Here is a 22,380-nt window from a genome sequence, read left to right as displayed (position 1 = left end):
CATGCTGTGTTGGCCTTGGGCCAAAATCAGTTTCCTTGAACTACATCCTCACCCAAGAGAAAAAGGTAGAGCTAATGCCTGGGCATCCTAAGAAGTCCCTTTCTGCTCCCTGTTTCTGGACTCCAGAAAACTCGTTTTCTCCAGTAAGTGATAGACAGCCCTAATCTGGGCATTCCCTGCCCCCAGGTGTATCACATAGTAGATTGTCTTGGAAGTCATTGGTCACCAGTATATCCGCTCATATCAGGCTGGCATGACATCAGGTATATATTAGGGCTGGATGGACATAAGTTACCTGATGTCTCTGAATCTCACGTCACTTCAGTCTGAAAGCAGTATCATGCCATCTTCAGTTTTGCAAAAGTGGGAATTCATTCTACTGAACCAGGAAGTGAGGACAAAGTGATGGCATGGGCCAGTCAGTTTCCCCTGGGCAGCCATATGGACAGTATTTCAGCTTTTCCTTGGTGGGGGTGATGCAGGCTGAGCACTAGACTGCAGAATGTCTATTCTGCCCATGATAGTACATCAGAGCCTTGCAGCAAGGAGTGGTGTGAGGTCTTTCATTCCTCCATCTTCAGCATTGAGGGCAAGGGTTTGGTAACAGTGTCAAGGAGATACGGGACAGGGAGGGGAAGTCCTTATCTATGCTTCCATCTCCACACATGTCTCTGGGGTTAGAGAGGTTGGCAGTGGGGTTGGCAGCTCTGGTCCATCTATCAGGAAGTATCCTCATGATGTCTTTCCAGAATTGGGTCTAGAGAACTAAGCTCTTCCACTCTCCCACATCTCTTCCATAGATACATTCCTAGGGTCTGGATATTATGATACTGGCTACCTCTCAATGGGTAAAGCCCTAAAACGCATCACTCAGAAAATTCAGGCAGCCCAAATACTGGCCTATCAGGTGAGAACCAAACACCATGGAAACAACCCATTTTTCTGCTGCTTCCACTAGGAAAGAGCAAGTTTTTTAAATTTTATTTTCGAGAGAGAAAGACAAACCGTGAGCAGGGAAGGGGCAGAGAGAGAGAGACAGACTCTAAAGCAGGCTGCAGGCTCTGAGCTGTCACCACAGAGCCTGACACGGGGCTTGAACTTGTGAACCATGAGATTATGACCTGAGACGAAGTCGGATGCTTAACTGATTGAGCCACCCAGGCGCCCCAAAAGAGACCAAGTTTTAAACTCATTCCAATATACATGTACACCTGAGGTTTAGGATACCTACAAACAGTTGCACTTGGAATGCCTGATAAGCTGTTCAAGCACTGGCAGCAATTTTAGTAATACACAGGGTGCTGATGAGCACAGCACACAGAGTGTCAAGCTTCCATCATTCATTTGTAATACACAGATGTTGGGCAGCATTGCCAGCAGAGGGAATGAGAGGGACAGAAGTATTGTGTAATCCCCCTGTTGTTTAGAAGAGGAAGACATGAACTCTGGAGACTGATGTTCTCTGGCAGTATCTGATCAGGAGAGATGATCTGGACAAGAGTTGAATTCAACCTAGGGCTAGGCCATGCAGTCCCCTTCACCACAGTACTCACCCTCAAAATGTGATGGCTTAATGCTAGCCATCACATCTCAATACCTTGACAATTTCCAATAAGGTTGTTAATCAAGTGGAGGATGATTTAGCAATAGAATCCAAACCAAACTAGGGAAGGGGGAAGCCAGGGGAACAAAAAGCAAGAACAGCAGGAGGAGGCAAGTGGAGAAAGGTCTGGCCCAGTTCCTGAGACAGTGCCAATGCATGCAGTGGCTAAATTTTTGCAGGAGTGTGTTGGGTGCATTTAAGGAACCTTGAATAGAATGGATGCCTTAGCAAACCGTAAGAGAGTCTTAAATACAGAGAACAAACTGAGGGTTGATGGGAATGGGGTAAATGGGTAATGGGCATTAAGGAGGGCACATATTAGGATGAGCACTGGCTGTTATATGTAAGGGATAAATCACTGGGTTCTACTCCTGAAACCAAGACTACACTGTATGTTAACTAACTTGAGAATAAAAAAATAATAAAAAGAATGGATGCCTTAGAATACGACCATATTTCAGTCTTTTAAAGACAACAGCAGAAGCAAACAAATAAGCCAAGTTGGAAATTAAAGATTGTAGCAAGACGGAAGGGAATCATAATTATAGCTCATATATCCAGAACTAAAGATAATAAATCTCCCTTTCTGCCTTTTGAAGTCAAACTACTTAGGACTGCTTCTCTGGGTAGCATCCAATACATAGTGTTTGAAAAATCTTAGGAGAAATGCCTAAGGATTTCATGAGATTTTGGATTGCCATGATAGTTTTCGGTCTGCTTTTGTAAAATTGAAAAAAAGAGTATGTAATAAGCATGTTCTCAAGTGAGGATTTTGAGGTTGGCTTATTAGACACATTCATTCATCTATCAACAGATGCTTAATAACTGTTTCTTTAGTCATACTATTCTAGACATTGCATAGCAGTTCTCAAACTTTTTAGTTTTAAGACTCCTTCATACTTATAAGATTTGTTGAGGCCCCAAAAGAGCTTTTGCTTACTTGGGTTATATACATCAATATTTATCATATTAGAAATTAAAACTAAGAAATGTTTAAAATATTTGTTTAAAAACCATAACAAAACATCACATGTTTGCATTAATAGCATATTTTATTAAAAAAATAATTGTAATCTTTAAAACAAAAAACTTAGAAGAGTGGTATTGTTTTATATTTTTGCAAATCTCTTTAATGTCTGACTTAAGAGAAGACCTTGCTGGCTGGGTTCTCCTGTCTCCTTCTGCTTAATCTGTTGCAATTCATTGTTTCTGTTGAAATGTATGAGGAAAACCCAGTTTCACAGATACGTAGTTAGAACAGGAAAGTATATTTTAATAGCCTTTAGAATAATTGATCCTACATCAAAACTCACCAAGGGTAAGTTTCTTAAAGGTTATTTACATTATAGAATCTGAAACCATATCAAGGACATTTTCTGACTCTGTTACATTAAAATCCGTTGGTCTAAGGGCACCTGAGTGGCTCAGTCAGTTAAGCATCTGAGTTCGGCTTAGGTCATGATCTCAGGCTTCCTGAGTCTGAGCCCTGCATGGGGCTCTCTGCTGTCAGCACAGAGCCTGCTTCAGATCCTCTGTTCCCCTCTCTGCCCGTCCCCGGCTTGTTCTCTCTCTCCCCTTCTATCAAAAATAAATAACCATTTAAAATAAATAAATAAAATCCATTGGTCTACCTTGAACTTGGAATGCATGCATGATTTGGAGGTGTACTATGCAGTATTAATAGGAAAATATTAGTTCACTGAGTTGTGCAGATCTTCCAAATGTCAACACTTTTCATTATACAATACCAGAATATCACTTTTGTTAATTTCACCACCAAGTTCATCAAGAAAAGTTTAAGAAAAAATTTTTTTGATGTTTATTCATTTTTTGAGAGAGAGAGACAGAGCATGAGCAGGCGAGGGGCAGAGAGAGAGGGAGACACAAAATCTGAAGCAGGCTCCAGTCTCTGAGCTGTCAGCACAGAGCCTGATGCAGGGCCTGAACCCATGAACCATGAGATCATGACCTGGCCAAAGTCAGGTGCTTAACCAGCTGAGCCACCCAGGCACCCCCATCATCAAGAAAAGTTTTAAAAATCAGGAAGTTGTAAAGCTTATGGCAATAGATACATGTTTTCTAAAATTTGAGTTTTTGCTTGAATCTTATAATTGGCAACAAATACTGTCAGTTGAAATGACCAGCTCACTCCATTCACTTTTTATAAAATGTCTGCCAAATATCCAAAGCTGAATAACCATAATTTTTGTCCGTTCTTTCAAGAAAAAAAAAAAAAAGTCCTATTAAAACAGGAGAAAAATTGACCTAAGTCCTTTAATTCTGAGAAAATTGAGACTTTATTAACAAGAGAAAATTTTCTCAAGCATGAGAGTGACATAATTAAAGAAATATATTAAGGAAATTAATGTGATGATGGCAAACAGGGTGAATTTCCATGAGAAGATTTAGGTTTCTGGGTAGGAATGCAAGCTAGTAAGTGTGCTAAGCAAAAATCATGTTGATAATGTTCTGGTTTTTAAACTGTATGAGGAGGTTCATTGGTGTTTTATTGGTCCCCATAACTTATATAAATATTATGTACATATATATTCTATTATAAGATGCTAGCTTTAGAAAGAAAAGAATATACTACACAACCCCTATAGTATACCCTTACCATCATCACAGGGCTTTCCTAACTGTTCAAAGAATTACTAGCATGGAATTTCCTTCCCTAGGCCCCTCATGTGCTTAAGAGAAATTGATTTGGAATTTTTTAAGATGTTTCCTCCCAGCTCAGTGATTTTATTTATTATCAGAAAAACATTATTCATAGTTATACTTCATGTGGCAATAAACTTAACTATTAATTAAAAATATTTGACAGATGATTTTAAGATCTACATTAATATTCATCAATAAGCAAATGAGATTTACAAAGTAATAACAAATCCATGCTCTCATCTATTGGTGGCATTATAAAACTTTAAAAATTATGTTTTATTCAACAGGTTATATTGTCACTGAACTACCATCACTTTCACAGGATGCCATAACTACTTTGCAGCAAATAGAATTAATTAAAAATTTAAATTTGAAACCTGATATAATAATCAATATTAAGGTAAGTTATTTTTCTACCATAGCGAACCATTTTTTTTAACAGTGGTGGAATTCAAGGAGTATCTTCAAAAATACTAAGTAGTTAAGGAAATAACTATTTAAGTGTCCAATGTCTTAAATGTTTATTTTTGAGGAAAGAGAGAGAGAACGGGCAAGGGAAGGGCATAGATAAAGGGGGACAGGAGAACTAAGCAGGCTCTGAGCTGTCAGTGCAGAGCCCAATGTGAGGCTAGATCTCAGAACCATGAGATCGTGACCTGAGCCGAAGTTAGATGCTTACTCGACCCAGCCACCCAGGCGCCCCAAGGAAATAGCAATTTATGTATCAATCATAGGGACTGAGTTATTCCTTCTCATGCCTCTGTGCTTTTACACCTGCAGCTCCATCCAAAGGAAATCCCTCCCGGCCTTTTCAATAGGCTTAATCATAGTCATCTTTTGAAAGTCAGTTCAGGCATCATCTGTTTCCCTGATGACCACCTCTTCCACACCAACACACATATTAACTAACTCATTCTCTCTCACTCTTTCTCTTTCACTCTCACTTTCTCCTTCTCTCTCTCCCTCCACCTCCTCTCCCTCTCTCTTCCTCCATGTCCCCTATACCTTACTACAGGAAAGTTAAATACTTCTCTGATGACCATTCACATTGCTCTCTTTTATCATAATATCTTATTATATTGTAATTGTCTGTTTTCTTCCGGACTCTGCCTTACTCGAAGGCAAGAACTATGTCTTACTCATATAAACATCAACTAGCACAAGATAGTGTACCTAGTAGACACCTGATAAGTTTGACAATTAAATACAGTGAAAGAAGGAGCAAATGATTTGGTCATATGAATGTTAAAGAACATCATTCAGCCTTGATTAAGAGTCAGGCTGAGTCCTATCCCCAATCTCTCTATCAACAGAATTTGGCAAATCACATTTAAGAGACTCGATTTCTTCTTTACAAAAATAGTAACTGCTTTATGTGAGAATGATAAGACTTCAGTGAGGCCAAGTCTGTTTGTTTATATGAAAATTGATTATAAGCTTTTATATTCATAACTGCCTGGTTCCCCAAAAGTTTTGACAGCTCAAGATAAATGGGATGATTCTCAGCTCAGATGTTGGGACCCGGGAGTGTGTTAGGGTTAGCTGTGAGAGAGAAGAGGTATTGCAGTGCTGAGCGTGGTATAATCTGCAGCCTGCCACAGGTCGTGGTTGGAGACCAATCAGAATTCCTGCATGGACCTTGAGAGTGTCACACATGTGAACGTGTGGTATAAGGGAGAGAAGAAAAGATCTCAGACAACTAAAACCAAATATAAAGTCTAAGCCCTGGAAAACATAGATTGTATAGAACAAGAGTGTACAGATATACAGACCATTACCCTCCAAATGTTTACTAAATTTGGGGCATAACTTCTGAGTTTGATAAGCCAAAGTAGAAAGAGGAAATGTGACCATTTATATAAAATTCACATTGTCCATGAAAAGACAAGCCACTCCTCAGGAAGAAACAAAATGAGAGGAATTAGAATTAAAATTTTAAATAAGAGAAATATCTTACATGGGTCTCAATATAAAAGATTGTTAACATAGAGAATGAAGCCCTTCACCGTTTTTATGTTTTAAGTGTGATAGTGGGTATCCAAGGAAGTTTTCTATGACTAGAATGTCATCAGAGGCCTAATGTGAGACAGAGCTCAGTACAACACACATTTCTCTGATGGTTTGTCCTTATTTGGGCATAAATCTTGGAATTTCTAGAGCAGAAATTCTTAGCCTGGGATCTATGAATCCTTAAGCATCTATGAAATAATAACATTTAATTATATTAATAATACATAAATTATAATAATATGAAATTACTTTATTGTGTATGTCTGCTTTCTGAAGCAAAAGTCAATGGCTTTCCTCGTATTCTCAAGGGGTCTGTATTACAAAAAAAAAAAAAAAAGATGGCACAGGGCCAGTGATCTACTATAGCAGTGGTTCGCAGAGTACGGTCCCAGAGCCAACTGCACCAGCAGCCCTCAGAAGTTTGTTAGAAAAACATATTCTCAGAAACCACCCCAAAATGAGTCAAGAACTCTAGGGAGTGGCATTCAGCTATCTGTGTTGCAAAGCCCTCTACATGAGTCTGATGCCCACTGAAGTTTGAAGACCACTGCTCTCAGGCATGTCCTTCAGACTCACCCTTATGGTAGTCAGTTTCTGCAAGTGAAAATAGGAGACAGGTGAAGGCAGTCGTCTCTGTCAAGGGCCCACAGTATGGTTATTCTGGGTTGCTGAGTAAGGAAGGGCAAATACACATTATAAAGATGATCCGAGTGGATTGAAACCTTTCTTGTGAAAAATTAGGAAGCCTGTAGAAGTCTGGCCTCAATAAATACCCATCCCATCTCCACATAGAGATGGCCTAAAGAAATCAGAAAATGAACAAGGAAAGTTCTAAAGTTTCCTGCTTCCTTTGTTTCTTAAAGTGTGGTGCATGCACTGTCAGCATCAGAATCACTGAAGATGCTTGTTAAAATTACTAATGTTGTTCCTTAGTGCCCCGACTACGATTTATGCCAAAGAATTTCTGGGCAAAGGCAGCACAGTAGTACAGGGTACATATACAGAAGAGATCAGTGGGATCCTGAAGTCATTGAAAATCGCAGGAAAAAGAGGAAAGAAGCCCAAAAAGAAGGAAAAGGAGAAGAGGAAGGGGAAGAGGAAGAAGAGCAAGAAGAAGAAGAGGTAACATCCTAATACCATATACTACACTTTTAAATTTGCTACAATTAAATTAAACAATAGCAAGGATAGAGAAAATTACATTTCCTTTAAATTTTCGTTAAGTCTGGAGGAAATAGAAAAAATATTTCATGTTTTTAAGAACTATTAGATCATAATCTAGAGGCCATCAAGTTCAACCTTCTTGTGAATATGGAAGTCCTTCCACATCCTGACAGCTAATCAGCTTCATGTCATAGCAACAGAGACTGATTTGTCACCTACTGTGTGTCAAGCACTATGCAAGCTAGAATGAGAAGTCAGAGCAATAAAAAACAAAGGGTAATATGGGGAGCAAGTAGCCCAGGCATAATCCAGTTTATGAAATTAACATAATCCCAATTCCAATGTCTAGCAAAGAGCACGTGAAACAAAAATCGAAAGCCCAATTCACGTATACATGTTATTATAATAATCCTAAAGTCAGCATAATGCAATGGGGCATCAAAAGAATTTTCTACCATGACTTAATGAGGGAAAATTTGATGTGAAGAAATCTGTTAACAGGTGATGGGCTGGATTTGGTCCACCGGGGCATGTGGGCCACAGTTTGCCAATCCCTGCTGTACTGAAATATACCTGTGATCTCTGTTATAAATTAACTTATAATTTTTAAAGACCTTCATATATTTTTGTAATTGCTACAATTTACAATATTATAAATGTATTATAAATAAATAGTATTTCTACTAGGGCAAAGTCAGATATTAACTTATAGGTGGATACATTGCAAATCATTTGTCCAGTAAAAAAGATAAACCTCAAAGGTTACAATTTTATTGACTCATAAGATATTAAGAGTACATTCATACGCAACTTTTTAGTCTTATTTCAGTGATAAGCTATACCTCAGCTTTGTCATCCTGTTGGTTTCCTCACTAATGGGTTAAATGAATCTTTGACATTGTTCTTTAGTCATAGATCTTAAATGTTCTCATCACAAGAAAAAAAGTTGTAACTGTGTATGGTGATGAATGTTTACCAGACTTATTATGGTGGTCACTTCTCAATATATACAAATATTGAATCATTATGCTGTACACCTGAAGTGAATCTAATATTCTATGTCAATTATACCTCAATTTTTATTTTTTTAATTTAATCTTTATTTTTGAGAGAGAAAAACAGCACAAGTGGGGGAGGGGTAGAGAGAGAGAGAGAGGGAGACACAGACTGTTAAACAGGCTCTGAGCCGTCAGCACAGGGCCCGATGTGGGGCTTGAACTTACAAACTGCAAGATCATGACCTGAGCCGAAGTCAGACGCTCAACCGACTGAGCCACCCAGGCGCCCCATATCTCAATTTTTAAAACCATTTCAAAAGCTAAAAGAATCTTCCCTGTGCAAATAAGGCACTAGGCCATAGCCAACATCTATTCTATATTTTCTTTTTAAAAAAGAAAACCTCATAGCAAATGGGAATAAAAGTGGGTCATTTTAGTATGAATAAAGCACACCATCTTAAATCAAAGATAGTGAGATAGAGGAGTCACAGCCCACTTAGTTACAGGGGTCACAGTTATGTCAGTTTGTGATGTCCGTCAGGAACATAATCAGGAAGAGTGAGGACTGGGGTAGGCTAGGACTACACTATTCAATATAGTAGCCACTAGTCCTATGTGGCTATTTAACTTCAAATTAATTAAAATGATATAAAATTTAAAATTTAGTTTCTCTTAGTAACACTAGCCATATTTCAAGTGCTCATGACCAAATATGGCTGTGTCTTCCAAATTGGACAGCACAGATACACAACATTTCCATTATTGCAGGAAGTTCCACTGGACAGCTAGAGGGTTCATGCCCTTCTTCAGAGGACAGTTGCCTCTCAGCTCCAGCCCAGACAACTATTGTCATGTGGGAATGCCAACCTATTCTTACCAGGTGGTGTGGTTTCTCCAGAGAATCCAAAATCAGCATTTAAAAATAAAAGTAGTTGGCAACTAATCCAAAATTTCAAAAACACAATGTAGGCCAATGCTGCGGGATATAATCAAATTAACGTCCTCAGACTGAACTCAGTCCCAGGGGCCTGGTTTGCTACGATGTCTGCCTAGAAGCACAGCCATGTTCAGAAGTCAAACATGCAAACATGCTGCCCCCCTTGGGTTGATGGCCAATATCGGCATGAAAGCGTTCACCCTTATATATACATAAATATAAACAATGTGCCTTAACTGCTGTAATAGCTTTGTATATGTTCTCTTGGCTTCCACTTTCCTTGACCCTCCGCATCCATTCCATTCTTTGCAAAAGCCAGAGCCTTGTTTTAAAAATATGACCCTTGGGGAGCCTGGGTGGCTCAGTCAGTTGGGCATCCAACTTTGGCTCAGGTCATGATCTCGCAGTTTGTGAGTTGGAGCCCCACGTCGGGCTCTGTGCTGACAGCTCAGAGCCTGGAGCCTGCTTTGGATTCTGTGTCTCCCTCTCTCTCTGCTCCTCTTCCTCTCACACTCACTTTCTCTCTCAAAAATAAATAAACATAAAAAAAATAAAAATAAAAAAATAAAAATATGACCCTTAGTGACTTTCTATTACCTGTAGAGGAAAATTCAAACACCCTCGCATGGCTTACAAGGCCATGGACCTGGCCCCCTTGATCTTATCCCTCCCTGGCTGTCTCTCCCTGCATGTTCATTGTATTCCACCTATTCCATTGGCCTTCCAGTAGTCGTCACCTATTCTGGACTCAACCTCACCTCCAGCCTTTGCACTTACTGTTTCCTCTTCCCTCTGCCTACCACGCTCTCTTCCAGACCTTTGTGTGCCTGCACCTTCTCCTAGCCCAGGTCCCACTCCATGGATAACATCCTCAGAGACCATCCAGGAAGAGACTATATATCCCAGCACTGTGATGGAAATGTAGTCCCACCATATGTAACTTTAAATGTACTAGTAGACACTTTTTTTAAAAAAGCAAAAAGATACAAGTGAAAATAATTTCAATGATATATTTTATTTAATCTAATATATCCAAAATATTATGTAAACATATAATCAACATAAAGATTCTGAGAGAGACATCTCTTTTTCATGCTAAGTTTTTGAAATTTGGTGCATTCCAATTCACATTTGGCAAATTTCACGTGCTCAGTAGGTCTGTATGGCTAGCAGCTATTGTGCTGGACAGCACAGGCCTACCTCTTTCCTCTGCTTTATCTTCCTCACAGCACTTACCGCTTTCTGAAATTATGTTCTTTGTGTTTACTTGCTTATTATGTGTCCGCCCAATGTAAGCTCTATGCAGCAAGGACCATATCCCCTGTGCTTGTAACAGTGCTTGGCATACAGTAGGTGCCTAATAAGCTGTGTCCTAACTGGACACACAAGTGTGCCTATCTAGCCCTCTGCTAGAGAGAAAAGAAAAATAGCATCTTTTGAAAAAGTCAGTGTATATTAAGCAATTTTGAAATGTGTAATCTTTGGTCTAGTAATTCTACTTTTAGGAACTCTTCTAAGGAAGAATATTAACAATATAAAGATTTATCTACAAAACTATTTGGTGAAATGTTATTTATACTTATGAAAAATTTGAAGTATTCTTGTTCAACTATAGAATAATGATCAAATAATCATGTATTTAGGGATATTAATCTATTATTCGACCATTAAAACAGTATGTAAGACATTACAAAAAGGTTATAAAGTGGCTTCTTTGATAGATGATTCAAATAGTATAAAATGTAGGTGTATGTGCATTTGTAAAAACTAGAATTAGAAATTAGATAATGAATTATAAATAATAGGATAAATATGATCTTTAACACCAATGAGGCCTTGGGCTGAGAACTTTTATGTGTATGAGTCCCTCTGCCTTCAAATGTCACTTCTTCAGAGAACCCTTTCATGACCACCTGATATAAAATAGCACTTTTACCCATCACTCTCCATCTCCTCCACCCTGCATTTTTTCCCCTAGTCCTTATCACCACCCAACACATTTTGTATTTACTTGTCTACTTGTTTGTGCTCTGTCTTCCTCAGCTGGAATGTGCGCTCTGTGAGCCCCAGGCTCTTAGCTGATTTTGTTCACTGTTTTAGACACCTCAAGCTCCTAGAACAGTGCCTGGCACTCATCAATGAGTGAATTGATGAATGAATGAATGAATGAATGAATGAACGAACGAACTGGAAGCTCAGTAAATCTGATTTCTTCATTCTCTCTCTAAAAATCAGATATTCTTCCCTTACTCTTCCCTACTTCTTGAGGAGCAAATAAATAAATAAATAAGTATCCAAGTTAATTTAAAGTTTTATTCCATCTGATAAAGACCCCTTACGGTATTTAGTGTCTCTTAAATAAAAATCCTCAGTCTCCCTTCTATCTGCTTTTCTCACCCCAAAATGGCTTGTAAGTGTAAGGAGGGAGGGATGACACGGCTTGTGGATTAAGTAATCATTGACATAAAGATGTTAAAAATCTCATCTTTTTCATTTAGGCATTTATTGCAGAAATGCAGATGGTGGCTGAAATTCTTCAACACGTAGTCCAGAGACCTGAGGATTATTTAGAAAATATTGAGAATGTTGTTAAACTTTACAAGGAACTAATTCTTCATTCTTTAGAAGTAAGAACAAGATATATTGATGAAAATGGGAATATTGATATTTGTGTTCTATCACTGATGAAATAGCTTTCACATTTTTTCATCCCCCTGTACTATCTATCTGATTCTCCACCCCTTAGTTTGATAGAATGCTATTAGAATTAAGCTTGCCTTCCAAAGGCTGTTTCACAAAACAATATTATTTTACTCTTAATAAGCAGCAGTATTGTTGAAAAGTGATATATGAACCGCATTTTTCAAAAGTCACTACAGGAATTTATTTATGGTCAGAAGTTGGAAAACCCATGTTAAAAGACTATTTTGTAAAGACATTTTCAATCTATAATTTATGGATTTATCAAAACAGCTGTACATTTTAAAAGGAACTGTTCGTTTATTTAAATTGCAATCTAAAAAATTATCCCCAGATTGGTTTCTATGGTTATCTCATTCAAAGCTGATTACATATAAACATGTTAAGGCCATTACATATTAGAATAAGACAGTTTTAATTAAAATAATTAGCATTTTAAAAATATGATTACTAAAGTTACAATTTGTGAAAAGCATATTTGATTATGGTCTAAAGTCCAGGATAGACTCTGCCAAATTTGTGTTGGGGATATTCAACAAACATTTATCAAATTTGGGTATTTGGCCACACACCATGCTGAGCAACAGGGTACAAAGACAAATAAAAAAACAGGACTCACATTGCCTCTTCCCATCTGATAGAGAAACTAAAAGAATCTATTTCATGCTTTTTTATGAAGTTTATATGTGTTTAAAGGCAAATGAGTGGATCGTTTTCATTTTCATTGTCCACCCCAAAAGAGGAGCCAAATTTAATTGTTTTCTTATGTATGACTTATTCCTCCCTACCTCCTTTTCTATCCCTGGCCTTTAAATTTTGCTTCTTAAGAGTAATTTGCATGTCTATCATGTTCTTTCTTCCTTCAACAGAAATATCCTGCAAACTCCTTAAGTGGCTGGCATTGGGTGTGAAATAAAGCATAATTAAAATCAGATTCAGAAAATTAGAAAACTACATTCATGGGCATGAGATAGTCTTTTTAAGGATAAGGACCAGGTCTTCCATCCTGGAAGCCAAAACTAGACTTTAAGCCGACATGACACTTGCTGAATAGTAAAATAATTGCCCTTTATGGTAATTTCGGTGTCCTGGTGTGTGTAGAGGAAGGTGGGAAAAGCCATAAAAGGTAGGAGCCTGCAATTCTAGTCTCCTCTGACCTGGCTCAGGTGTCAATTCACTTTGGAGGCCAAGATTACCAAAATTCAGTGCTCCTCCAAAAGACATGAGGAAAGCAAGTGGGAGGATCATTTTCTGGTTTATATCTTGCTTCACCAAGGCCAAGGCCTCATTCTTGCCTGTCTTTGAATCCCAACCTGACTCCTGGTCTGATGTGGTGCATGTATCTTTAGTCTTATACTTTGGCTTAGTAAGTCCACTCTTAATAATCCTGCTTAAGAAAAGAATCTGAAATCCAGAAAAGCATTATGTACTTCCTTGTTCAGAACATGGCTATTTGTGTCTAAATAAATAATATTGGCATAATGTGCTGTCTAAAAGAAAAAGAAGGGCTTAGAACCCAACCTCACATAATATTGTGAAAAACAAAATGCCTGCACAATTAAGGAGATGATTTGTTCAGATTATTGCAATAAGGAGAACATTCATTAATGAGAACCTTCTCATCAAGGAAAAGAAAGGGAGACCTGGGTTTTATGGATGGAGGCAGGTAAGCAAAGGGGATATCCTCGAGTCTTAGGAAATGATGGAGAAGGATGAAGACATCTTATCTGAGTCCTTGAGAAAGGATAGAGATGGGTCCTACCTCTCAATCATCCCTACTTCCTGGGAATGGAGGGCTCAAATAGAGTTCATCATTGCCAATGTACAAACATAAAATCTGGCAGATTTTACATTTTAATATTAAAAACAAAAAATAATGGAAGAAAATTGAGAACATTAATATAATCTTGAGATAGAGAAAATCTAAGCAAGAGATCCAGAAGCAATGAAAACAGATATATTTTATTATAAAAATATTTTATTTTATAGAAGATTCCATAAGCAAAGTTAAGAGATAAATCTTTTTTACCTTTAAAGGTAAAATATTTGAGGGGCGCCTCGGTGGCTCAGTCGATTGAGCATCCTACTTTGACTCAGGTCATGATCTCGCAGTGAGTTCAAGCCCTGCGTCGGGCTTTGTGCTAACAGCTCAGAGCCTGGAGCCTGCTTCGGATTCTGTGCCTCCCTCTCTCTCTGCCCCTCCCATATTCGTGCTGTGTCTCCCTCTGTCTCTCAATGATAAATAAACATTTAAAAAAAATTTTTTTTAATAAAGGTAAAATATTTGTAATCAATATGGGTTAAAGACTTCCCATGAATGTTAGAGAAGAGAACAATCTAATAGAAAAATGCCCAGATGTCATGGTTAGACAGTGTTCAGAGATGGATATCTGAATACTGACCTCACCCATAGCCAGGGGAATAAAAAGTAGAACAAGCCAATGTCATTTACAATTATCAGTTTGGCAGAAATTATTTTATGTATATATGCAGAGATAGACGCCCCCAAACATTTTCTATTTGGAAGGACTCTAAAACTTTGGTGGAAAGAAAAACTGGAAAAAAAAAAAAACCAGAAAAAATAAAATTCATGGTAAGAAGATTGGTTTAGGCTTTTGCAAAAGAGCACTTAAAATAATACACATTATATCATGCATAAAGCAAACAATTTAGCTTTAAAGATTTATTCATAGTATACTAAGATTCTGATCTTGTATTCAGTTTTGCCAAGGATCTGGATTATAAGGGATCTTTTCTATTTTTCGCAGGAAGTAATGGCTGAACACAATTCCCAGTATCTCATTGAGCTCGATGGAAATAAGCCCCCAGAAGAGCTCTTCATGGTAAGTGCAATGTTTAGTGAGAATGTCCCACAGTTTGGAAAATCAAAAAGTTACTGACTGGATTGTACTTATTTTCATAAATATCAAAAATATATTTACATTTTAGTTTGTTTGAAAAATTCCTTTTGACGCTTAAAAATTTGATGTTATATCTGTTCATCTATCCATATTTAAATCAAAAGTACATTTGAATTTAAAATCTCTGTGTGACGGGGTGCCTGGGTGGCTCAGTCGGTTGGGCGTCCGACTTCGGCTCAGGTCATGATCTCGCGGTCTGTGAGTTCGAGCCCCGCATTGGGCTCTGGGCTGACAGCTCAGAGCCTGGAGCCTGTTTCGAATTCTGTGTCTCCCTCTCTCTCTGATCCTCCCCTGCTCATGCTCTGTCTCTCTCTGTCTCAAAAATAAATAAATGTTAAAAAAAAATTTTTAAATCTCTGTGTGACAAAAAGTGTCTCAAATAACTGCCAATAAGCACATGATAAGATGCTTAACAGGAGCCATTAGGGAAATGCAAACCAAAACCATAATGAGATACCACTTCACATCACTAAAATGACTAACATTTAAAAAAAATGTTTACAACAGTAGTAAGTGTTGGTGAGGATGTGGAAAAGTTGGAACCTTCATATATTGCTGGTGGGATTGTAAAATGGTGTGGCCACTTTGGAATAGTTTGGTAGTTCCTCAATAAGCTAACCATGGAATTACCACATGACTCAGCAATCAACCTCTTGGTATCTATAGCCAAAATAGTTGAAAACAGGTGTTCAAACAAAAACTTGTCCATGAAGGTTCATAGCAGCACTAATCACAATAGCCAAAATGTTGAAACAAGCCAAATGTCCACATATTGATGAATGGACAAATAAAATGTGGTGTACCTATACACTGGAATATTATTTGGCAATAAAACAGAATGGAGTTTTGATACATGCTACCACATGGATGAATCTTGAACACCTACTCGGTAAAATAAAAGTTACAAAAGGTCCTGTATGATTCCTTTTATATAAAATATCCAAAATAGACTGACCGATCAAAATAGAAAATAGATCAGCAGTTGCTTGGGGTGAGGGTTGCCACAGTGGGAGATCTCGGGATGAATGTGAAGTGATTACTAATGGATAAAGCGTTTCTTTTTGGGGTGATTAAAATGTTCTAGGATTAATTGTGGTGATGAGTGCACAAATCTAAATATACTAAAAACCATTTAATTTTAGCCATGCTATACTTTAAATGGATAAATTATACTTATGTGAAATGTATCTCAATGAAGCTTTTTTTTAAATAAAGAATATACTCCACACTGTATAGTCCATTCTACCTCACTGAACATTCTGCACTCTCTCATCTGTAGAGCTGGAGAAAACCTGACCTCGCTCCGTCTGCACTCTTCTGTCTGCCCTACTAAGTGCTGTTACTATCCCAGACCTTTCCCCTGAATTCCATGCCTATATAATCAGCTGCTACTCGGTGTATCCAATTGGCTGTCTAGTAGTTATCTCAGATTTAACAAAAATCCCCAGATCCACCATCACCACCACCTGCCCCAGATACACTCCTGTCACAGGTTTCCCCTCTCAGTAAGCATCTAATCCACTCTTCAATCTGCTCTTCTCTTTTTTTTCACATCCCACACCCAAGCAGGTTTTTCCTTCAACACATATCCAGAATTTGGATTTTACAAACCAGGACACTTTTCTCAAGGTAGAGGGCAGAAGCTCCAATAGGCCTTGGTTGAAACTTCCTAAGCCTGTTAAGGCTTCAATTGTCATTGGCACCCTGGTCTTCCTGCCTATTCCATTGGCCAAAACAAGTTACACGGAGAAGCTCAATATCAGTGGGATAGGGAAGTGTATTCTACCCACAGTGAACTAGGGAATTAAAAAGGGAAGGGAGAGAAGGGTAAATTATGAACAAATAACACAATCCACCACAGATTACCATTGACCATCAGGACTTTGTCAGTCCACCATCTCTCATCTCAGAGTCTACGTTTCATGTTCTTCTGCATAATGTCCCTGTTAGTTTCTAATTCTGCTGTAGCAAATTAGGTGGCTTAAAGTGACAAAAATTTTATTTTCTTATAGTTCTAGAGGTTAGAAATAAAAAAAAATCAAGGTGTTGGCCAGGCCTTGCTCCCTCCAAAGCCTCTAGGGGATGATCCAGCATTGCCTTTTCCAGCTTCTGGTGGTCCCAGGCATCTCTTGGATCATGGCAGCCAACTCTAAGATCTGCTTGCATCTTGACATGGCTGTATTCCCTCTTTCTGAAGAGTTCCTACAGAACTAGATCTCTAAGGACATGAATATTTCGGGACCAGAGGGCAAACTGTTATGGATTGAATTGTGTACCCCCAAAAGATATGTTGAGGTCCTAACTTCCAATACCTGTGAATGTAACCTTATTTGGAAACAGGATCTTTTCAGATGTAATCAAGTCCAGATGAGTTCATACTGAGTTAGAGTGGGTCATAACCCAATATGCTGGTATCCTTGTAAGAGAAGAGACTCGACACACAGGCAGAAGATAGCTATGTGACATCAAAGGCAGAGATTGGAGGAACACCAAACATTGACAGCAAACCACCAGAAGGTGGAGGCAAGGAAGTATTCTACTCATAAGCTCATCACTGTTACAGAGTATTTGAGGTGTTCAAATGCCAATGTATTTAAATATTTCTTCTTTAACAAATTTAGACAGTTATGGACCGACTTAAATATCTGAACCTAAAAAGAGCAGCTGTTTTAACTAAACTTCAGAGTGCAGAAGAAGAAATTAATGACATAATGGACAATGTAAGTTATTTTTAACTGTTTGAAAGTCTATCTTTTCACTATATGTTGTGGCCTTAATTTAATGTATTCTTTCAAGGTATAAAAGGAATTTCAGGATACCTTTCACAAGAATGGGTTTGATTTTTAGGAAGAAGCTGTAATAACACAAATTCTAGAAACACTAAACACAACAAAACTCTTGATGGGGGTCCTGGGTGGTTCAGTCGGTTAAGTGTCTGACTTCAGCTCAGGTCGCATGATCTCACAGTTCCTGGGTTTGAGTCCTGCATTGGGTTCTGTGCTGACAGCTCAGAGCCTGGAGCCTGCTTCGGATTCTGTGTCTCCCTCTCTCTCTGCCCCTCCCCCACTCACACTCTGTCTCTCTCTGTCTCTCAAAAATGAATTAATGTTAAAATATTTTTTAAAATAAATAAATAAATAAAATAAACACAAAAGTCTTGAAACAAAGACAATAAAATCAAAGCAACCACAAGAATAATGAGAAAGAAACTCAATTTCATTTTAAAAATCTTGCAACACCAAAGAAAGCAGAGACATCATAAAAGCCCTCAGCTCTATAAACACTCATTTTTTCCTTCAAATCATTGAACCCTTTTTTCATATAACTACTGTGTTCCTGACACTATTGTATTATGGATGTGACAATGGTTGAGAGAGGAGCGTGGTCTGCCATTCAAACACCCTTTCCTGGAGAGAATGCTCAGCGTCTGCTTTTCAAATACTTTTCCCAAGTTTGGACAGGAAGTAGAGATGATAAGGAAAGAGCAACCGCCTCCTGGCTTAACTACATACGTTTCAGTCCCTGGTTCGTTGTCTGTAGACTCCATCGAGAAGGGTGGTAGCCTAATGTGGCCCACTGATTAGGTTATTGGTCTCATGCAACTCCTCTAAGCAACGACAGTCTCCTTAACAGTTAGCTACTTCTTTCAACCTTCAGTTTCCAACATTCATGCAGCATCCCCCGCAGTGTGGATGCCTCTTTACTCTCTGATGCTACAGAGGTCCAGGTGAGACCCCATTCTCACCTGTCCTCCACAGTCAACTCTGGAGCCAGCAGATACGTGTGAGATCTACATCTGAAGGTTGGAGAGAGCGTACCTGGATCCTTTTCCCCCTGGCAGTTGCTCACCATGCTCTCTCTCCCCGGCTCTTTCGTCCCCTGCTAAGGTAGCATGAGGACAGTGAACCCCTCAGCAATCTGCAGTCTGTGGAAAAGTGGACCTAACTTCTCTGGAGGGCACCAACAGAGGAATACTGAGGGGCACTTTTTATCTTAAAAACAAAAGAGCTAAATAAATGCAAAAAAAAAAAAAAAAAAAAAAGCAACCTGTATATAACATGTTACAATTTAAAAACTTAGTTAAACTAAGAATCTGGTGCATTTTCAAACCTTTTCAGTAAGAATTTTTTCAAATCGGGTAATACAAGAAGATCATAAAAAACATTCTATCTACATTATAGTCTTTCTACTTTATAGCACAAAATGCTCGATAAAATTTAAACCAGGGTCATAATGGAAATGACAACTATTTGTCTTATTACATTTTGGACAAGTACAGAATGTTTGCAATTAAGAAAAAAAGCCAAAATTTTCTTAATAAATTCTTTCTTAAATAGCAAAGCACTACCAACTAAAAAATTAAATACTTCATACTGTTAATTTTAGCAAAATGATGCCCACATTTTTAGTGCGGTGTTTGTGATTAACAGGATGAGCTGTTCCGTACTCTTGCATCTTATAAACTTATCGCACCAAGGTATAGATGGCAGAGAAGCAGATGGGGACGTACATGTCCTGTGACTTTAAAAGAAGGTAACATTTATCCAGGACTACCAGACTTTTCCGTGAGGTAAGTAAGATTTTCACAACTTAAATTTAAAACTTGTCCGTACCTCTTTTCAGTTGTTTATGATTATGGCATATTTTAAGTTTTCTAGGTAAAATGTACTGTCTTTCATCAGAAGAAGCATTAAAAAAATTTTTATTGAACCCACGTCCCTATCTTCTTCCGCCTATGCCGGCACCACCATTTAAAGTATTCATATTTGGACCCCAGTCTTCAGGGAAAACAACACTTAGCAATTTGCTTGCAGAAAATTACAAAGGAAAGGTAAGTACTCATTCAGCTAGCTAGCTATCTACCTACCTATACTTGACTATAATTTGTAGGACTTTCGGATTCACAAGATTTGTATTTAGTGTTCTTAATTTCACACCGTCAATTGGGTAATTGTTTCACTGGGTTTGGTGTGGGGAAAGCCTCCCCCTTGCTGCTTATTGCAGTTTCCGAGTCCACAGCCTTTCCCTGCTTCCCCAAAGCCCCCAGACTTGACTGCTATGTCATGTGGACTGTGCCACCCATTACCTGTTTTGGTTTCATTCATCTCCTGTTTCCTGGGTCACAGTCCTAGCTCACCATCCCTCTCTCCATACAGTCACTCCTGCCATCATCCTTAGTATCTGCCAAGATGACCCTCTGTGGTGACAGACACCCTGGCCTGTCCATTCCTTGGCCTCTCTCCCCAGAGATCTTGTTCTCCACCCTCAGTAAAGTGAAGAGAAATTATGTATAGTTTAGACCAGAGTGATAGCAGTAGAGGTGGTAAGGTGTAGGCAGATGGAGGGTATAATTTGAAGGCAGAACCCAAGGATTCGGTGAGGGGTTAGAATGGACAGCAGTTCTGCGAGGGCCAGTGTGCTGGAGTAGAGAACACAAGGGGGAAGGCAGAAGATGATGAGGGCCGAAGATGTAGTCAGACAGAACACTGCAGCCCTGAGAAGAAGGAGTTTGGATTTCTTTCAAGTGCTATTCCTTTGAACTCAGGGGTGACATTTTCTATTTGCTTTAACTTTTTAACTCTAACATATGACAAACAAACAGAAAAGTGAAGCTCAGTGAATTATCACCAAAAAAAAACCCATGTAACCACCACCCAGGACAAATATGGAGTTGCCAGCACCCTGAAAACCCCCTCATGCCTCTTCCCAATGTTGATCCTCTTATTCCTTCCACAAAGGTAAGTTCTGCGCCGAACTTGATGGTATTCACTCCTATTCTTTTCTCTTATGGTTTTACCTTGGAAGTGTACATCCAATGCCATAGATTAGTTTGCATGTTTTTTTTTTTTAACTTTCTAGACTTAGACAATTTATGTTCTTTGTGCCTGGCTTTTTTCACTTAACATTACGATTATGATATTTATGCGTCTTGTTTATACATGTTACTGCATATAGCCTCGATCTATGTATTTTTTATTGCATTATATTGATTGTATTATATTATAAGTTATTTATCCACTTGAGTGTTGATAAAATTTGGATTGATTACAGTTTGAGTATTATGAATAATATTGCTATAAACACTCTTGTACATGTCTTATGGTGCACACATGGTATCTTTATATGTTTTGGAGATATATCTAATAGTAAGATTCCTGGGACATTGAGTATGCAACTTGTGTAGAGAATGCCAAACTTTTCCAAATGAATTCTATCCATTTACAACTTGATCAGCAGTGTGTGAGAATTCTGTTATTCCACATTTCTTCCAACTTTCATTATGGTCAGTCTTTTTAAGTCATTCTAATAGGTGTATCTCCCTGTGGTTTTAATTTGCATTTCCCTGAAATGAATGAGGTTAGACATTTTTTCTTTGTTTATTGGCCATTCAAATATTCTCTTTTTGAAATGTTTGCTCAAGCCTATTGGGCATTTGAAAATTTTTTTTTTTTACATATTATTGGTAGGAATTCCTTAAATTGTCTATATGCAAGTTCTTTTTAGATAATAAGCATTATGAATATTTTCTACCGCTCTGTGGTTTATCATTACCACATATGTTTTGTTTACAAACCACAAACATTATATTAAAGTATGTGTCAGACAAAGGAATTATAAGTTTAAAATATAAAGAGCTCTTACAAACCAAAGTGCAGATGAAGCCCTAGTGGAAAAAAGTAGCAAACAAACAATTCCCAAAATAATAGATACAACAGCATAGCCATTAATCATGAGAAAATGGTTATCACCTCCCTGATAACCAGAGAGATGCCAAAAAACCCCAGAGATCTGTGAATCTCACTGTTGGAGTTGAAAGATCACTGTTAATACCCAATATTGATGTGTGGCTAGGATGTGGAGAAGTACATTTTCATATAATGCTTGTAAGAGCATAACCATTAGGGATGGCAATTAGAAATATGTAACAGCCTAAAGTCCTTTGCATATCCTTTATGGTCTTATATTCAGAATATATAGAGAATTATTACCCGGTTTTTTAAATGGCCAAAAGTTGAACATATGATTAAAAACAGAAGGCGAGTGATTGACCAACAGCACCCAAAAAAGAAGATCAAAATGAATTGTGATCAGGGAAATGTGAATTTAAACTACAACGAGATACTTCTTCACACCCGCTACAATGGCTAAAATTTAAAAGATTCACAAAACCAAGTGTTGGTGAAGATGTGGAGTAACTGTAATTTGTATACATTTGCTGGTAGGAAAGTAAAGTAGTTCAACCACTTTGGAAATGGTTTAATGGCTTATTGTAAAATCAAATACACATTTGGGGCGCCTGGATGGCTCAGTCAGTTGAGTGTCCAACTTTGGCTCAGGTCATGATCTTACGGTTCGTGAGTTCGAGCCCTATGTCGGGCTCTG

At 38.1% G+C, this 22,380-nt stretch overlaps 1 protein-coding gene across 3 annotated transcripts in view; it reads left to right on the top strand.

Moving 5' to 3' along the window:
- Positions 1-22,380, top strand: part of AK9 (adenylate kinase 9) — a 131,382-nt gene that overhangs the window by 16,739 nt on the left and 92,263 nt on the right. For 2 of the 3 annotated variants that reach the window (XR_005789949.1, XM_040474339.1), the window contains exons 6-12: positions 4,555-4,667; positions 7,211-7,399; positions 11,875-12,003; positions 14,845-14,919; positions 17,619-17,717; positions 19,428-19,567; positions 19,648-19,828. Coding sequence is in view for 2 of the 3 variants with exons in the window: in XM_040474339.1 (XP_040330273.1) it covers positions 4,555-4,667; positions 7,211-7,399; positions 11,875-12,003; positions 14,845-14,919; positions 17,619-17,717; positions 19,428-19,567; positions 19,648-19,828 (926 nt within the window). In the remaining variant the exon portion in view is untranslated. The remainder of the gene's footprint in view (positions 1-4,554; positions 4,668-7,210; positions 7,400-11,874; positions 12,004-14,844; positions 14,920-17,618; positions 17,718-19,427; positions 19,568-19,647; positions 19,829-22,380) is intronic. The other variant, XM_040474340.1, reaches the window with a different exon arrangement.

Source organism: Herpailurus yagouaroundi, unplaced genomic scaffold, assembly GCF_014898765.1.
Source record: "Herpailurus yagouaroundi ecotype Mexico unplaced genomic scaffold, PumYag 139, whole genome shotgun sequence".
Lineage (NCBI taxonomy): Eukaryota > Metazoa > Chordata > Mammalia > Carnivora > Felidae > Herpailurus > Herpailurus yagouaroundi.
The sequence above is the reverse complement of the archived record's forward strand: the minus strand, read 5'-3'. Positions and strand labels throughout refer to the sequence as shown.